Raw genomic sequence first — 19,108 nt, forward strand, 5'->3', positions numbered from 1 at the left:
TGTGACTTGAAAAAAAAAGAAAAAGTTTGGCATGTCCTAGAGCAGTGTTTCCCAACCAGGGTGTCTCCAGCTGTTGCAAAACTACAACTCCAACACGGCTGATGTAGGGCGCTCCTGCGGTGAGCTCCCGCTCCCTCCCGGCCTGTACCAGTCTCTCACCTGCTCCACGCCGCCTCCCGGGAGTTCCGCAGTCCCCAGTGCCCTTGTACCGCTCTGGGCATGGATCAGTACGTCCAGCGCGGCGGCCTGCTCATCTCTGCGCCACCCGCACCTCCTTCACAGGCGCCATGCGGCGCATCCAATATGGCCGCAGGGCACAGTTCGCATCCACCGGCTGCTGCGGGCGCATGACCTCAGCCACTGCCACCACTGCTGTCTCTGTCCCAGCAGACCGACATGGAGGTCACACAGCCTGCAGACACGCCACCTCAGTCTGCCAGCTCCTCACAGGGCACAGATAAGCCAATGGCCACAGCTTCCCAGGACCTGCTGCTTCCTGGGGCCTCCATACATGTGGACTACCAGCTTCTAGCTGCTGAGGTGGCACTCCGCATTACACCTACTGTCCAGCACATCTTGGAGGAGGTACTTAAAGCCTGCAGTTAGAGATAAAGGAGCACTCTGGCCACATTACTGAGGTAGAACAGAGAGTGTCGCACCTGGAGGCAACAGAATCTGAACCTGCTAGAGTTAATGATAAACTTGAAGATTTGGAAAATAGGTCCTGGCGCAACAATCTGCGCATAGTTTGTGCCAAAGAAACTCTCGCCTCTCCTGATTTGCAGCTTCTGTGAAAGGGATCTGCCTAAAGCCCTTGGTCACTCTCACCCCTGCCGGATGGAGCGGGCCCACAGGATTGGCCCAGCACCTGCTTCTACACAAAAAGCTCCTACAGCTCTTGCACACCGACCTCGCCAGGTCATTTTAAGGGCTCCTGGACTTTAATGATAAAGTGGAAATACTGCAAGTCTACAGATGCAACCATTAGGCTAAGTTTGTACTTAGAAAGAAAAATGGCAATTCTGCTGCATGGCGTTTTTTTTCGCCCAAAAAACGCTGCGGCCAGATGTTAGCTGTAAATCAATGAGAAATCGCAAAATTTTTATTCCACTTGGCGTTTTTCACTTTGGCGTTTTTGTTTTTTTTATCCTTTTGGTGTTTTTTCACTCTTTTTTGGCGTTTTTCAGCTCCTTGGCGGTTTTCCAAAATCGCAGCATGTTGAGCCACTGTCGATTTTTTGGTCAAAATTGTGGCGTTTTTTTCACATAAAAGTCTATGGGAGTGAAAAAACGCCAAGAAAAACTATATGTGGGTTTTAACTTTGGTGTTTTTGCAGGCGGTCCCTACGCCCCCTTAATTGCTCCAGTTTGGCCTACATATCTCCTGATAGTGGACGCTGAAGCTGGACTGGGTATGTCATATTTTCCCCCCATGGTTTAGCTCTGTCACTGTCCCGGGTGGGCCTGGCCGGGGAGGGGTTTAGGTGGGCCAGCACCTCCCTCTTGATTTTGCTTTATTAGGTTTCCCTATGTCATCTGAAAAAAGTAAGTCCTATACCCCTGACTGGAATTTTTTTTTTTTGTTTCTGTTTTTATTGTTCTGTTTTTTAGTTTTTTCAATATTATTTCCATCCATGTTGTCAGTACTGTATTTTTTAGGTGTGTTGTTCTCTGCTGATGTAATACCTGTTTCCTTCACTGGGTCCTAAGTGGGTTGGATGCGTCTCTCATTGCCGCTGTGTCCTCTTCCCAAACATTTTATGCCCCTTACCATATTTACCTTTGAGTAGTTTCCTCAGTTCTGACAGCCAATGGCTAAGATCATTTCCCGGAATGTAAAGGGCCTACTTTCCCCACAAAAGAGATGGCTCTTTATACGTTATCTTAAACAATTCACCCCCGATATAGTCCTGCTTCAGGAAACCCACTTGCCTGAGAAGGACTTTTTTTTTGGATGCAGCAGCAATGGGTGGGGTATGTCTATGGCTCGCCAGCCAGGGACGGCAAGGCTGAAGTTCTTGCGCTCATTAATAAATCATTTGCCTCTACATTCATCTCACACACTGCTCACACACGGATTTCACATCTTCAGCTGGAACATAATGGAGAGGCCCTGAGTCTCTATAATATCTATGTACCTATCGGGGAAAATGGGTTGTTTTTTAGGGATCTAACGGCTAGAATACTGTGTGACCTACAGATGGGTAAGCTGTTAGGGGGTGATTTTAATACTGTACTAGACCATTAGTAGACAGGAAAAGTCCTCTTCACACAGTCACTCCTATTAGAGCATGTGATTGTATACTCCCCCCCTTCCTAGAACAATTGGGCCTACAGGACGCATGGCAGTCCTCTCACCCAGATGATCGGGATTTCTCCAATGCCCATGGATCATGGTCTAGAATTGACTATTTTTTTTGTTAGTTTGGAGATAAGTAATCAAGTGCGCTTCGTGGACATTGGAGATCTGGTCCTCTCAGATCATGCCCCTTTGACCCTTCAGTTTTACCCATTCTAACCCAGGGGCCAGGACATACTCTGGCGTTTTCATTCTTTCTTGGTGAAAGAAGACGGCTTTGTGGACTTTCTCAGGGCCTGGTGGTTGGAATTTGCTGCCCATAACGAGCCTCATCGATCTAATCCAACTCTATACTGGGAAGGTGGTCCTCAGGGGCCATCTGATGGTCCATGTTGCTGCCCTCAAACGTATATCTCTGACTCAATATACGGCTGCCAGTACCCCTTTATGTGATGCATATGCCCTTTTCCTTGCCTCCCCCTCAGAGACACTTAGGGAGGAGTGGAAAACAGCTAGGGCTCAGTTTGAGCTCTGGTCTGATCGCAGGGAGCGCTTGCGCCGCTCTCAGTTTGAGGTTGACATTTTCCCTCATAGGAACAAGGCTGGTCGTCTCATGGCACACTTGGCAAAAAGAAAATGCCCCCCATCCCACATAGCAGCGTTGAAAGATCCCTCTGGTGCAGTCCAGACTAATCCCCATCTCATAAACAAACTCTTAGCAAATATTTACACTAACCTATATGACGATTCTGACCTATCTACCGCTGAGGCCTTCCTTCGGGGACTAGATCTCCCTCCCTGATAGATGCTCAGAGGGATGAATTTAATGCCCCAGTGACGGAGGAGGAAATTCAAGACTTAATTAAAAATCTTCACAATGGCAAAGCTCCTGGCCCCGGTGGCTATTTGGGTGAATTCTATAAATCTCTCCTGCCACAACTGTCCCCAATGCTAGAAGATGTATTTTCGCGAGTTCATGGTATCTGGCTCGGACACGAAAGAGGCCTCTCTGGCCTATATTAAAGTATTACCTATACCGGGCAAGGACTCTAAAGATCCAGGTTCATACCATCCTATTTCTTTAATTAATCAGGATGTTAAGATACTGTCTAAAATCCTAACCGACTGTTTGTCCCCGCTTCCTGCCGGATCTTATCGGGACCCACCAAGTGGGATTTATTAGAAACCGATCAGCTACCATGAACTGGAGAACTGTTTTGGCAGTATTGGACCGGCTGCAGCACCATCCCCGACCAGGCTGGCGTTGTCATCTCTTGATGCTGAAAAGGCCTTTGACCATGTCCGGTGAGATTGGCTGGGGATGGTGCTGGACCGAGTGGGCCTGCATGGCGCTTTCCGTACCTACATGGTGGGAATCTATAGAGCACCCGTGGCTAGAGTTAACACACCGAGCATCCTTTCGGCACCCTTTCCTCTGTACAAGGGGACGCGGCAAGGTTGCCCTCTATCACCCCTTCTCTTTGACCTCGCCCTCGAGCCCCTGGCTAGATCACTCCTGTCATCGAACATTTTCTTGGGCATTAAGGTAGGAGAGAGAGAGGTGATGTTTGCAGATGACATTTTGCTCTTCCTCGATAACCCATGTGCGTCGTTACAGGGTATCCTAGACCATTTGCAATATTTTGGGAAATTTTTCTGGATATAGGATTAATGTTGCCACATCAGAACTGCTTCCTTTAGGGCCCTCCCCGCCCCGCTGGCTTCCTGAAGTTAGTGGCCTGGGTGTAAGAATTGCTTCCTCCTCTGTTACTTATCTGGGAATAAAAGTTAGTAAAACTCCTGACACTATTTACACCCTCAAATACCCCCCCCCCCCCCCTCTATTATCTAAAATCCATGCTGAATTAACAAGATGGGGAGGCCTCCCACTCACCTTTATGGGCAGATGTCATCTGATCAATATGGTTAGCTTTGCTAGATTTCTCTATCCCCTACAGACCTTGCCCCTTTTGAAGCATGCGGATGTACGTAGTTTTCACCAACTTTATCTGGGTGGGTAAACGGCCTTGAATAGCGCTTCATAAGCTTATGCTTGGTAAACAGAATGACAGCCGTCACGCCCCCTCTCATCGACTTTCATTCAGGGGGCGGGGCGTGACATCATGATGGGGCGGGGCTATAACGTCACGAGCTCCGGGCGCCGGCTCTAAGCGTTTGGAACAAAATGTGAGAGGTTACAACTTATCTTGCCTGTTTAGATTTGTGGTGGACTGGATCCACGGGTCCTCCTTCCATGTAGTCTTGGATTTAGAAAAAGCGTTAGCTACCCCACGGGACCTGACTGCTTTGCTCCAGACGTCATTCTCTAAATTACCTACTTTGGTAAAGCGCTACATTTTCTTGACAAACATATTGGTGACATAGAAGGAGATCCGGAAACTATACCAGCTTCCCTTTCTGGAAGCCAAACACCTCCCTTTAACTAATCACCCAAAACTCCCAACACATATCCCTTCCCAGATAACGGCTTCATGGGCGGCTAAGGGTCTGTCCACAGTTCATAACCTTATTGATAGGACTACCAAACTTTGGCTCTCACCGATGTCTTTGCAGACTGACTATGCGCTGCCATCTTCACAAGTGTTCCCTTTAACTCAGCTGTATTCATTCCTCACTACGCGCTTGAAGAATTTAGATAAGGAATTGCAGGATCACGCCTTAGATTATCTACTAGGTACTACTCCCCATAAGCTTACCATCTCCACAATCTATTCTGCCCTCCGGAGAGTCCTCCTAAAAACGGACCCATCCAACCTTTTCTCCCCATGGTCAACCTGGATACCATGACATTTCCGACTGTGTGTTACAGGGATGGATGTGATCCGTAGATGTATAACTAACTAACGAACGCTGGCGGGAAACTTATTTCAAACTGGCTCACAGGGCTCTTTATGGCTTTAATATTTTACCGTCTCCCGATTTCCCTGATAGAATTACAGCATGCCCTAAATGCTGCACACCTCTGACCAACTTATGGCATGGGGTGTGGACCTGTCCTCATATTATGTCCTACTGGCAACTCATCCTGGCCTATATTAAAGATATGTGGGGTCTGATTTTGCCGTGTAATCCTAAAGCTCTCCTCTTCCACCAATTCCGACCACCAGATTCGGATCTTTCGCCTACCCCCAAGATACCTCAACTGGTTGATATTGTACTTTTAGTGGCCCTATGTTATATCTTTGCCTCTTGGCTGTCCCCTTCTGTCCCTACTCTGTCCATGGTGATTGCACAACTCAAAAAACTGTGTAGGATAGATAAGATTGACTTGGAGCGACACAAAAACACTCACACTGAGAAGTTTTTCGACAAATTGAAGATTTTTATTCTCTCACAATACACAGCTACTGAAATAGCAAACATCGTTAGACCATTTAGCTCCACTGAATGGTACTGTCTAGGATCTATAGGAAGCACATTAGGTGCCTTACAGCTTCCACCATAGTCCATATTGGATGACCCAGATTTTTTCATTTTCTGCCTTTTTCAATATTGTGGTGGATATCTGTATATTTCCTTTTTGTTCCTTCTTATATGTATGCATTCACCTGTACTTTACTGAACTGTTTACAGTTGTTATGTTTTTTTTTTCCTTTTGCGAAAACAAAAAATTTTTCCAATAAAATGTTTAAAAAACAAAACAAAACTACAACTCCCAGCATGCCCACGTTTTCAGCCGGATCCGTCTGGGGGAGGGGAAAGCCGTGTGCTCCCGTACCCCAGCCGGATCGACACTGAAATCCGTTGACTTTAATGAGCCGACCGGTGTCACCATTTGACTCCGGACGGCTCATTTCTGCCCCGTATCCGGTTTTGTGACCGACCTAAAACCGCAGTATACTACGGTTTTAGGTCAGGCCAGAAAACCAGATAGGGGTAAAAAATGAGCCGACCAGAGTCAAACGGTGACACCGGTCGGCTCATTAAAGTCAACGGATTTCAGTGTCGGTCCTGCTGGGGTACGGGAGCACGCGGCTTTCCCCTCCCCCAGACGGATCTGGCTGCCGTAGGCTGAAAACGTGGTGTGAAAGCACCGTTAGACACCTCAAAAGTGAGTGTGCTCATTTACAGGGTTAATCTATTACTAGAAAGACATAGCTGCTTTCTTCCAAAAGCAGGGCCAAAGTTGTCCCTACGATCCATTTAGTTTAGTGGAGCTCGGCTGCCATACCACACACAAATGTTTGAAAAATTATCCTCTATACAACGAAGGGGGGGGATAAGCGATTGCGGGGGTCCACCCTCTGGGACGTTTCATGATCTCCACAACAAGGCCTGAATCCTCCAGCAGAAAGCCCCACAGCAGTGGCCGCCTCAGTGCTGATTGGCACAGCGGGCCCTCACTGCCGAAATAAGTACTTCTCGGAAGGTGGGGCTGGGGCTTTCTGCTGAGAAAGTAAGTGCCACTTTCTGGAAATTATGCGAGGTCCCAGAGTGTGGACCCAACGATCAGACACTTATCCCCTCTCCTGTGTATAGAAAAGTATTTGTTACTGTAGAACTCCTATAAGGGGGCCAGCAGCTAAAATGAGTTTCCAGCAATAGAAAGACTGAGCTAATTTCTTTCAAAAACAGCACAACACCTGTCCTCAGGTTGTGTGTGGTATTACAACTTGGCTCCATTCACTTCAATGGAACTGAGCTGCAATACCACACACAACCTGAGGACAGGGATGGTGCTGTTTTTGGAAGAAATCCACTATGCCTTTCTATTCCTGTAAATAAATGAAATGGTGTCTGTATGTCACTGTGTAAAACCATGCTTAGATATTCTACAATGTACTAAATATGGCTCCAAATGTCGATATAGCTACCCATACACGTTTTTCTCATTACCTTTCTGTGTACAATGGTCCCCGGACATACAATGGCCTCAACATATGATCGTTTCAACATGCGATGGCCTATGCTTGTTTGCGTTGGGGCCATCGCAAAAACGGCTATCTGGCAGCGCTGACTGCTTCAGCTGCCACCGGATAGCCGTTTAATGTGCCCCATGTACCCCACTCAATGATACTTATATGTCCCTGCCGCTCCGGCCCCTCATTTCGCCGCTTCTTCTGCCGCTACCCTGCACCGTCGCTCTCACACAGAGAGTGATGGCGCAGGGCAGCAGCAACGTAGTGGTATGGCAGCAGAGGAGCGGCAAACTGACGGACCGGTCCGGCGGGGACACATGATGGTTACGATGGTTTCAACAAATGATGGTTTGTCTGGAACCAATTACCATCATATGTTGAGGGACCACCGTAGTATGCTTAGTAGAACACTGAAGAAACTCCAGAATGTCGCTGATCAGGTGAGACAAACACATTTGGATATATTGCGGTATATTGGTGCGGCCTATAGTGACATTTTTCTATTATTCTGTAGCACTGATGTAACTGGCAGCTCAGATCCTTTATAGGGAGAAAAAGGGGCCATTTACATTATAGCAGGTATATCAAGCACTAGCTTTTGCCCACGGCTTCTCTCGCGTTAAATTTGGGGTAACATAGATCTACTTTTTACGATCCTATAGTAATGAGGCCGCTCTGGGTAAAGTCGACGGGCATCCAAACAACCCGAATTCTTTCAACTTTGATTGCCGCGTCTAAAGTGGTATTCCAGGAAAAAACTTAGATATATATATATATATATATATATATATATATATATATATATCAACTGGCTCCAGAAAGTTAAACAGATTTGTAAATTACTTCTATTAAAATTTTTTTATCCTTTCAATAATTATCAGCTGCTGAAGTTGAGTTGTTGTTTTCTGTCTGGCAACATTGCTCTCTGCTGACATCTCTGCTTGTCTCGGGAACTGCCCAGAGTAGAAGAGGTTTGCTATGGGGATTTGCTTCTAAACTGGGCAGTTCCCGAGACAGGTGTCATCAGAGAGCACTTAGACAGAAAAGGACAACTCAACTTCAGCAGCTCATAAGTACTGAAAGGATTACGATTTTTTAATAGAAGTAATTTACAAATCTGTTTAACTTTCTGGAGCCAGTTGATATATAAAAAAAAGTATTTTCCTGGATAACCCCTTTAATGCCGGACATCTGCCGGAACGGCGATGTCTGGCATTAGCCACGGGTCCTGGCTGCTGATAGAAGCCGGGACCATGCGGGTATGATGCAGTTCCTGAGCTCGCTTCATAACCCTTCTGTGCCCAGTATATCCGGCGTTCTGCGGCAAGGGGTTAATTCATACAAACTTTGAACCCCCGTTTCACCCCTTCAGGGGTGGAATTTTAGAAAACGTTAAAACACGTGTTTCCTTATCTCTAATTGTTAGCCTGAAAACAAAGTTTCATGCTTCTAGCTTCAAAAATGACGAACTTCCATACAAACTTTCAACCCCTTTTTCACCTTTTTAAGGGTTGAATTTCGAAAACTCCTTTCTTATTCCTCGTCTACGTCTTAAAAACAACACATGTGCAAAAATTCAGCTTTCTAGGTCCAAGGGTTTAGGCTGGGCGTTGATGAGTCAGTGGGTCAGGCCTTCTCTTTATATATATATTTATGTATATTAGTTAGGAGTAGCCGTATTAGTCCTATGTCCTTAATACCGATGATTTTGCTATTTATGTATATATATATATATATATATATATATATATATATATATATATATATATAAATGCATCGCCTATCTGCAGGATAGGGGATACATTTTAGATCGCAGGGGGTCCGACCCCTGGGATCCCCATGATCTCCCGCACGGGCCCCCTGCTCTCCCCGGTAACGGAGCATCACGACACCCGCACAAAGTGACACCCCCCCTCCATTTATCTCTATGGCAGAGCAGTTCGGGCGCTTTGTGCGGGGGTCGTGACGCTCTGGTCCCGGAGAGAGCAGGGGGCCCGTTCGGGATATCATGGGGATCCCATCAGTCGGGCCCCCAGCGATCTAAAATTTAGCCCCTATCCCAGCAGTCGGAACCCCGCATTCTAAAACTTTTCCCCTAGGGAACAAGTTTTAATGCATGATACTTCTCCTTTAAAATTCATTAAAAAAAAACAGCTTTATCAATTTTATTAAACAAACAACAGAAAAAAATATTAACAAAATAAAGATATATTTAAGTTATATATATATATATATATATATATATATATATATATATATATATATACACACACACATACATATACACATATTAAAGGAGATCTCTGACTTCATAGGAGATGTAACCCCTGAAATGTGGCAGCCATTTTTCCTGCTCAGACCAGTTGTAATGCCCTGGTCTCACATGGGCATCGGTTGGCTGGCTCATGCCGCCATGAGCTTCACCCTGCTGACAGTTATCACAGTTATCAGTTAGTAGCGGCGGAGATCGAGAGCCCGGTCTACAGACATAGATATAAGGTGGATAGATATATATATATATATATATATATACAATATGGATTCCCTAAAAATATGTGTCCCTCTTGTCCAGTGTTTCCCAACCAGGGTGCCCCTGGCTGTTGCCTTTGGCTGTCTGGGCATGCTTGGAGTTGTAGTTTCTAAACAGCTGGAGGCACACTGGTTGGGAAACACTGCTCTAGTCTGAAGGTGGTTGGACTGGAATATACGTTAAGACATTATCATCAAGCTCTATGAAATGCAGTGGTCTCCAAACTGTGGAACTCCAGATGTTGCAAAACTACAACGCCCAGCATGCCCGGACAGCCGTTGGCTGTCCGGGCATGCTGGGCGTTGTAGTTTTGCAAAATTTTGAGGTCCACAATAAGGAACCAGTCTTAATGGGAGCCCCTACAAGTAGATATATCTGTAAATATTTGATCACAAGCCTCCCCCCCAATCTTCAAAGGGTCCCCCTATTTGCACTGACTTTAGTTGCAAACAGGAATGCTTTATTTTTTTTTATTTTTAGTTTTTATCGTCTATATGGGCTGAGGAGTAGTACTGCAGCTTTGTCCCTTTCAACTAAATAGGGCTGCGCTGTAATACCCCAAGCTGCCACCGGTCAGGATTGGCACTGTTTCCAGAAAAAAAAGCAGCTGTGTTTTTTTTTCTAATCTCATTTTTTACTTGCCACATTATGTCTGTTTTACAGCACTTTTGTGGAGATTTGGAAAAATTTCAGTGGGACTTCAATGGGTCGGCAGAAAATCCCCAATAGTGGCAGATTTGCCAAGGACCCATTAAAGTAGCAAAAATCCGCTGCAGATTTTTTTGGCTCAAATATATGGTGGAAAATCCGCAGAAAAACCACCTGTGTCAACAGGGTGTAAAAGGGGTTTTATGGGCAAAAATAATTGATGGCCTCCTCTTAGGATATTAATGGCTTCATAGGCATGATGCCAACACTTGGTACTCCTGCCGGTATGCCGATCTGCGGTGCTGCCACAGCTGGGGCCAGGAGCAGTTGGATCCATTCACTGCATAGTGGTCATGTCTGGTTACTGCAGCTCAGCTACCAATCAAGTGAACAGAAGCTGAGCTGCAGTAACCAGGCCCAGCCACTACAGTGGTCCCTCAAGTTACAATATTAATTGGTTCCAGGACGACCATTGTATGTTGAAACCATTGTATGTTGAGACCAGAACTCTATGGAAACCTGGTAATTGGTTCTGAAGCCCCAAAATATCATCCAAAAATAGGAAAAGGTGAGGATTAAAGAAAAATAAGTAGATAACTAATATAGATAAAGCAAATCCTTACATATAAAAGTAAGAAAGATCTGCTGGGAGCTGTAATCACTGTCTATGTCAGTGTTTTCCAACCAGGGTGCCTCCAGCTGTTGCAAAACTACAACTCCCAGCATGCCCGGACAGCCGTTGATAGTTTTGCAACAGCTGGAAGCTCCCAGGTTGGGAAACAATGGTTTATGTAGAGGACAGGAGCTTATAGGGTCCTATATGGTACACACAGTGTCCAAAATGGAGCCGCCCTTACTTGGTGTCCAAAGGAGCAGCTAACCCTGGCACAGGTAAGGAGTAGTACAGAACATATAGTTCCTCCTTGTACTGTAGGAGGTGCTACCAGACAGCCGGTCAGTGCATGCACTTCAGTAATACAGGGGTTTTACCAGTAAAATTCCCATTCTGATTGGTCAGTTCCTCCAGTTGTGACAGGTATCACAGATCTGGACTGTCTGTACATTGTATGTTGAGTCTGGTTTCAAGTTACAATGGTCCAGAAAAAGAAATTGTATGTTGAAACTATTGTATGTTGAGGCCATTGTAAGTTGAGGGATCACTGTATACAGTGAACAATTGCTGCTCCCAGCTCCAGCCATGGCAGCTCCGCAGAACAGCTAATGGGCAGGATCAAATAAGACCTGTTTGAAAAGTTAGAAAAATACATTTTCCTTTTAAGCTCAAGTCTCATAGAAGCTGTGATGAACTGCAGCATGCACACCTCCTGCCTCCCCCAATACTCCCTGCTCGGCTTCCAGCACTTAAAGGGGTACTCCGGTGCAAAACATCTTATCCCCTATCAAAAGGATAGGGGATAATATGTTAGATAGCGGGGTTCCCGCTGCTGGGGACTCCCACGATTTCCGGCCCGGCAGGAACAGCGTCTAGAACACAGGAGCGTGGAGCTCCCATGTTCGTGATGTCACGCCACGCCCCCTCCATTCATGTCTATGGGAGGGGGCGTGACGGCTTGTACATAGCTGTCACGCCTCCTCCCATAGACCTGAATAGAGGGGGCGCGGCGGCTGTAGTCACCAGTCTTCTGGCACGGAGTGGAGTTAGCTCCGTGCACGGATGACCGGGGTGCCACGCCGGCGATCACGGGGGTCCCCAGCGGTGTAATACCCGCGATTCAACATCTTATCCCCTATCCTTTTGATAGGGAATAAGATGTTTTGCGCCGCAGTACCCCTTTAAACCTGTATGTCAATAAATTAAGGCTGGGAGGGGTGGGGGAGGGAGGAGGCATGCATGCTGCAGCTTATCACAGCCTCTTTAAGACAGGAGCTCTGAGCATGATATAGAGCTGACATGTTTCCTTTAAACACTCTGGGGAGTGTTTAAAGGGGTACTCCAGCAAAAAAAATAAAAAAAAATTTCTATAGAAATGCCCAGGTTGTCTGCCTAAACGGCAATAAAATGAAACTATACTTACATCCCACACTCCCTAGCTGCCTCCCAGTCTCCGCCACGCTCCACTTCTTGGTGCGGCGGGACACTGCTGTAGCCTGTGATTGACCATGTGGCAATGTGATGTATTAACATACAGCGCCATTTAGTGGAGTGTGGCGGAGACTGGGAGCATCGATATTGTAGGCAGTTAGGGAACACGGGAGATAAGTATAGGTTTTATTTTTTTTATTTAAAGGGATACTCCAGAGGGAAAATTGAAATCACCTGGTCCCAGAAAGTTATACAGATTTGTAAATCTGAGGATAGGCCATTAGTCCTTTAGCCATGTAGTGTATCTGCCTTCAGTGGAATGTTCAGAGCATATAGTTGTGTAGTATACTTGTTGTAGTATTAATGTGTTTTCTATACTATATTCTTTATTTTAGAGAACCTTCCGGCAACATAAATAATGTCTGCTAGTGCTTTCAGCTGCAATGGAGCGTCTCTATATGTTGGGGACCTCCTGCCCGAGGTCACAGAGGCTATGCTGTATGAAAAGTTCAGTCCTATCGGTAGCATTCTGTCAATCAGGGTATGCAGGGACAAGATGACCCGCCAGTCTCTCGGCTATGCTTATGTCAACTTCCAGCAGATGGCGGATGGTAAGAACACTTCTATATTGCTGAAACAAGGCAACATGGGAATGTAAGCCCACCCACCAAGTGCCCAATAAAACTATAATAAATAAAACACAGACACCAAAATTGGAATAAAATGGCCACGGTCTTTATTAAAGGGGTACTCCGGCCCTAAGACATCTTATCCCCTATCCAAAGGATTAGACATCTTATCCCCTATCCAAAGGATTAGACATCTTATCCCCTATCCAAAGGATTAGACATCTTATCCACTATCTAAAGGATTAGACATCTTATCCCCTATCCAAAGGATTAGACATCTTATCCACTATCCAAAGGATTAGACATCTTATCCACTATCCAAAGGATTAGACATCTTATCCACTATCCAAAGGATTAGACATCTTATCCACTATCCAAAGGATTAGACATTTTATCCACTATCCAAAGGATTAGACATTTTATCCACTATCCAAAGGATTAGACATCTTATCCCCTATCCAAAGGATTAGACATCTTATCCCCTATCCAAAGGAGTAGACATCTTATCCCCTATCCAAAGGATTAGACATCTTATCCCCTATCCAAAGGATTAGACATCTTATCCACTATCTAAAGGATTAGACATCTTATCCCCTATCCAAAGGATTAGACATCTTATCCCCTATCCAAAGGATTAGACATCTTATCCACTATCCAAAGGATTAGACATCTTATCCCCTATCCAAAGGATTAGACATTTTATCCCCTATCCAAAGGATTAGACATTTTATCCACTATCCAAAGGATTAGACATCTTATCCACTATCCAAAAGATTAGACATCTTATTCACTATCCAAAGGATTAGACATCTTATCCACTATCCAAAGGATTAGACATCTTATCCCCAATCCAAAGGATCTTTTCAATGTAGTACCCCTTTAAGAAGGGATTGTCCTTGGATCCCTCCTTAGATAAGGACATTGGAGGGGATATATCAAAACCTGTGTAGAGAAAAAGGGGTGCAGTTGCCCATAGCAACCAATCAATCTGAAATATGAAAGAAGCAATCTAATTGGTTGCTATGGGCAACTATACCCCTCTTTCTCTACACAGGTTTTGATAAATCTCCCCCCTTCCCCCCATATCCATAAGATTCATATCTATATGGATATAAGAAGCTTCCGATCCATGGAAGCCATATATGCCCATTTACTTGAATGATTGTTCTTCTGTGCATTATTTATTTGCAGTAGTGCATGTAGGTGCATGTGTCTTGCTAAGTGTCTTTCCATATTACATTTCCCCTTCATGTTTGAGCGGGGGCGTACATAGGTTAACGAGGCCCCCACAGCAAAGATCAAAATGGGCCTCTTACTATAACAACTGCTTTGCTTCCCGAACAGTAAGGCTAGGTTCACACTAGGGAATTTCCGCTCAGACATTTCGGTTGGAAATTCTGGCGCAGCAGAATCCCAGTGCTGGCAATTGGATTTCACTGCACAGTGCACACTACGGATTTTCTGCAGCGGACATTCTGCTGCTAAAATTCCACCACTGAAAGAATGAACATGTTAATTCTTCTAACAAAATCCTCTCTGCAGACATTGCCAGCAATGTCCACGCGGTCCTAGCGCCGACTGATGTAATAGACACACTCAGAATTTTTCCGGCCGGAGATTCTCAGTGTTAACCCACCTAAGGCCTAGTGTTTATTTCCCATTGCTTGCCATGATTCTTAGATCAGTACCCCATCCCTTTATCCTCTGACATGGGTATTCAACTGTAGGACTTGATGGGGAAGAGAGCCGGTTACCATTGCTCCTTAGTGTAGACAGCTGCCTGTAGCAATAGCAGTAATCATTTTGTAACTAATAAATCTAGTATGATAATTAAAAATATTAAAAAGAAAAAGGCCAGCAATCTCCGCTGCGGCACCCTTGTCATTTGGTGCACGGAGCGAACTCCGCTACGTGCCCGATGACTGGCGAACACAACCGCCATGTCACCTCCATTTAGGTTTATGGGTGGAGGCGTGACAGCTATGTCCCTCCCCCCTAGACATGAATGGAGGGGGCGTGGCTTGACATCACAAACGAGGAAGCTCCGAGCTTTCGTGTTCCGGACACCGCCGCTGCAGGCCTGGACATCTTATCCCCTATCCTTTTGAGTACCCCTTTAAATCATTACTATCTGCCACACATCCCCCCCAGTGCGACGTTGCAGTGACGTCAGCTGAATAACATGTCTATAGATCGAGTACCCCTTTAAACGAATAGGAGCTGAGCTGCCGTAACTTAGCCTCTGATCAGCAGAGGTGCCATGTGTCGGACCTCCACCAATCCGATATTGAGGATAGGTTATCAATGAAAAAGTCACAGAAAACCTCTTTATGAAATCTATCAGTTCAGAATGTTACATTTGCTCAACGTACAATGTATCCTATCCAGGCATATTCCAAGGAGTTGACCCCTCCCACTATATCTAACTATCTCATATCTATTTATCAATCTATCTATTAATATATATATATATATATATATATATATATATATATATATATATATACACACAGTACAGACCAAAAGTTTGATAACACCTTCTCATTCTTTATTTTCATGACTATGAAAATTGTAGATTCACACGGAAGGCATCAAAACTATGAATTAACACATGTGGAATTATAGACATAACAAAAAAGTGTGAAACAACTGAAAATATGTCATATTCTAGTTTCTTCAAAGTAGCCACCTTTTGCTTTGATTACTGCTTTGCACACTCTTGGCATTCTCTTAATGAGCTTCAAGAGGTAGTCACCTGAAATGGTCTTCCAACAGTCTTGAAGGAGTTTCCAATGATGCTTAGCACTTGTTGGCCCTTTTGCCTTCATTGGGTTCAGGTCCGGTGACTGTGGGGGCCAGGTCATCTGAGGCAGCACCCCATCACTCTCCTTCTTGGTCAAATAGCCCTTACATAGCCTGGAGGTGTGTTTGGGGTCATTGTCCTGTTGAAAAATAAATGATGGTCCAACTAAACGCAAACCGGATGGAATAGCAGCCGCTGCAAGATGCTGTGGTAGTCATGCGGGTTCAGTATACCTTCAATTTTGAATAAATCCCCAACAGTGTCACCAGCAAAGCCCCCCCCCCCACACCATCAAGCCTCCTCCTCCATGGGAACCAGACATGTAGAGTCCATCCATTCACCTTTTCTGCGTCACACAAAGACACGGTGGTTGGAACCAAAGATCTCACATTTGGACTCATCAGACCAAAGCACAGATTTCCACTGGTCTAATGTCCATTCCCTGTGTTCTTCAGCCCAAACAAGTCTCTTCTGCTTGTTGCCTGTCCTTAGCAGTGGTTTCCTAGCAGATATTCTACCATGAAGGCCTCACACAGTCTCCTCTTAACAGTTGTTCCGGAGATGTGTCTGCTGCTAGAACTCTGTGCGGTATTGACCTGGTCTCTAATCTGAGCTGCTGTTAACCTGCGATTTCTGAGATTGCTGGTGACTCGGATCAATTTATCCTCCGCAGCAGAGGTGACTCTTGGTCTTCCTTTCCTGGGGCGGTCCGCATGTGAGCCAGTTTCTTTGTAGCTCTTGATGGTTTTTGTGACTGCACTTGGGGACACTTTCCACTTAGAATATGACAGATTTTCAGTTGTTTCACACTTTTTTGTTATATATATATATATATATATAATTCCACATGTGTTAATTCATAGTTTTGATGCCTTCAGTGTGAATCTACAATATTCATAGTAATGAAAATAAAGAAAACTCTGAATGAGAAGGTGTGTCCAAACTTTTGGTCTGTACTGTATGTATATATATATATATATATATAGGAGAGAGAGAGAGAGAGAGAGAGAGAGAGAGAGAGAGAGAGAGAGAGAGAGAGAGAGAGAGAGAGAGAGGGAGAGAGAGAGGGAGAGAGAGAGGGAGAGGGAGAGGGAGGGGGAGGGGGAGAGATGGAGAGATGGAGAGAGAGAGATGGAGAGATGGAGAGAGATGTATGTTTCTTTATAAATCACACATTTTTTCCCCACCAGCGGAACGTGCCCTGGATACAATGAACTTCGCAGACATGAACGGCAGACAAATGCGCATTATGTGGTGTCAGCGCAACCCGTCCCTAAGAAAGAGTGGGGTTGGCAACGTTTTTGTTAAAAACCTGGACAAAGCTATTGATAGTAAATTACTGTACGATACATTTTCAGCCTTTGGCAATATCCTTTCGTGTAAGGTGAGTCAACCCCAATATCCAGATCTCTGCAGTCTGCATGGCAGGGGTTTTCCAAACTGTGGACCTCCAGCTGTTGCAAAACTACAACTCCCAGCATGCCCGGACAGCCAGCGGCTGTCCGGGCATGCTGGGAGTTGTGGTTTTGCAACAGCTGGAGGTCCACAGTTTGGATACCAACGCTGTCTGGCAATGATGTCATTCACAAATATAAGGTCTTACAGGTGGCATGTGACGAAAATGGATCCAAGGGCTACGGGTTTGTACATTTCGAGACCCAGGAATCGGCCCAGAAGGCCATAGATTCATTGAACGGAATGATCTTCAATGACCAGAAAGTGTAAGAATATTTTTATTGATACACAGATTTTTCAAATGCCCATAGCCTTATATGTTAACAATATTTCTATAACGGTGTTTCCCAACTGGGTGCCTCCAGCTGTTGCAAAACCAAAGGCATGCTGGGAGTTGTAGTTTTGCAACAGCTGGAGACACCCTGGTTGGGAAACACTGACCTATACAGATAACGGGACACAGGATATGTCATCTATGGCCTCACCTATTGGAACAGTAGGGGTCCCTGAGCTCTGCCTGGCACCTCTGGGACCCTTATCTATCAGTCGTTCCTTTAATATGCTTTTTCTAATTTAAATAAAGTTTTTTTTATTGAGACATGTTCTCCTGCTTCCAAGCTGGCAGCTGATTTTTTTTTTAAGCAATTTTTCAGATTCTACTCTGCATTTTTGCTGAATTCGTGCAAAAATTTTTTTTAAAAAGTGAAAAGGTTTAAAAATGTTTTAAATACATTGTAGACCATCTGTGAGTGTGTAGTATCCCACTTCAGCATCCATGATCCGCAAGATCTGCAGAATACCCCTTTAGGGTGTATTCACACGTTCAGTATCCTGCAAATATTTGATGCGCAGGATTTAAAGCTACAAATTTGAAGCTGTGTTCAATCATTTAGTTTACATAGAAATCTGCAGCTTCAAATCTGGCGCATACAGGTTTGAAGCTGTATTCAGTCATTTAGTTTACATAGAAATCTGCAGCTTCAACTCCTGCGCATACAGATTTGATGCTGTATTCAGTCATTTAGTTTACATAGAAATCTGCAGCTTCACAAATCCTACGCATCAAATATGCGCAGCACACTTTACATGTACAGTGAATAGAGCCTTAAAGGGGTACTCCGCCGGAAAACAATTTTTTTTAATCAAGTGGTGCCAGAAAGTTAAACAGATTTGTACATCAAAAAATCTTAACCCTTCCAGTACTTATCAGCTGCTGTATACTACAGAGGAAGTTCTTTTCTTTTTGAATTTCTTTTCTGTCTCACCAGAGTGCTCTCTGCTGACACCTCTGTCCATGTCAGGGACTCAGGAACTGTCCAGAGCAGGAACAAATCCCCATAGCAAACCTATCTTGCTCTGGACAGTACCTGACATGGACAGAGGTGTCAGCAGAGAGCAATGTGGTCAGACTGGAAAGAACTACACCACTTCCTCTGGAGCATACAGCAGCTGAGAAGTACTGGAAGGATTAAGATATTTAAATAGAAGTCATTTACAAATCTGTTTAACTTTCTGGAATCAGTTGATTTAAAAAAAATTGTTTTCCTTTGGATAGGGGATAAGATGTCTAAGACTGGAGTACCCCTTTAAGTCAAAACTCTGGATAGACTTTCTTATATTTCCTGTGAAGGTTCATCGGACATTTCAAGTCCCGTAAAGAGCGGGAGCCCATACTCGCTGCCCGAGCTATGTTCACCAATGTTTACATCAACAACTTTGGGGAAAATATGGATGACGAACGGCTCAAGGAATTGTTCTGCAAATACGGTAAAGATTTCATGTGTACCCCTGACCTTTATTCGTCTGACACGTTGGTGTGTT

At 44.8% G+C, this 19,108-nt stretch overlaps 1 protein-coding gene across 3 annotated transcripts in view; it reads left to right on the plus strand.

The window, feature by feature from the left end:
- The first annotated feature begins 9,549 nt into the window (after window positions 1–9,549).
- Window positions 9,550–19,108, plus strand: part of LOC130274282 (polyadenylate-binding protein 1-like) — a 32,965-nt gene continuing 23,406 nt past the window's right edge. For 2 of the 3 annotated variants that reach the window (XM_056522414.1, XM_056522415.1), the window contains exons 1-5: window positions 9,550–9,677; window positions 12,796–13,011; window positions 17,023–17,216; window positions 17,429–17,553; window positions 18,918–19,054. In XM_056522414.1, coding sequence (XP_056378389.1) covers window positions 12,819–13,011; window positions 17,023–17,216; window positions 17,429–17,553; window positions 18,918–19,054 — 649 coding nt within the window. In that variant the 5' untranslated portion in view covers window positions 9,550–9,677; window positions 12,796–12,818. The remainder of the gene's footprint in view (window positions 9,678–12,795; window positions 13,012–17,022; window positions 17,217–17,428; window positions 17,554–18,917; window positions 19,055–19,108) is intronic. The other variant, XM_056522416.1, reaches the window with a different exon arrangement.

Source organism: Hyla sarda, chromosome 5 (assembly GCF_029499605.1).
Source record: "Hyla sarda isolate aHylSar1 chromosome 5, aHylSar1.hap1, whole genome shotgun sequence".
NCBI classification, from domain to species: domain Eukaryota; kingdom Metazoa; phylum Chordata; class Amphibia; order Anura; family Hylidae; genus Hyla; species Hyla sarda.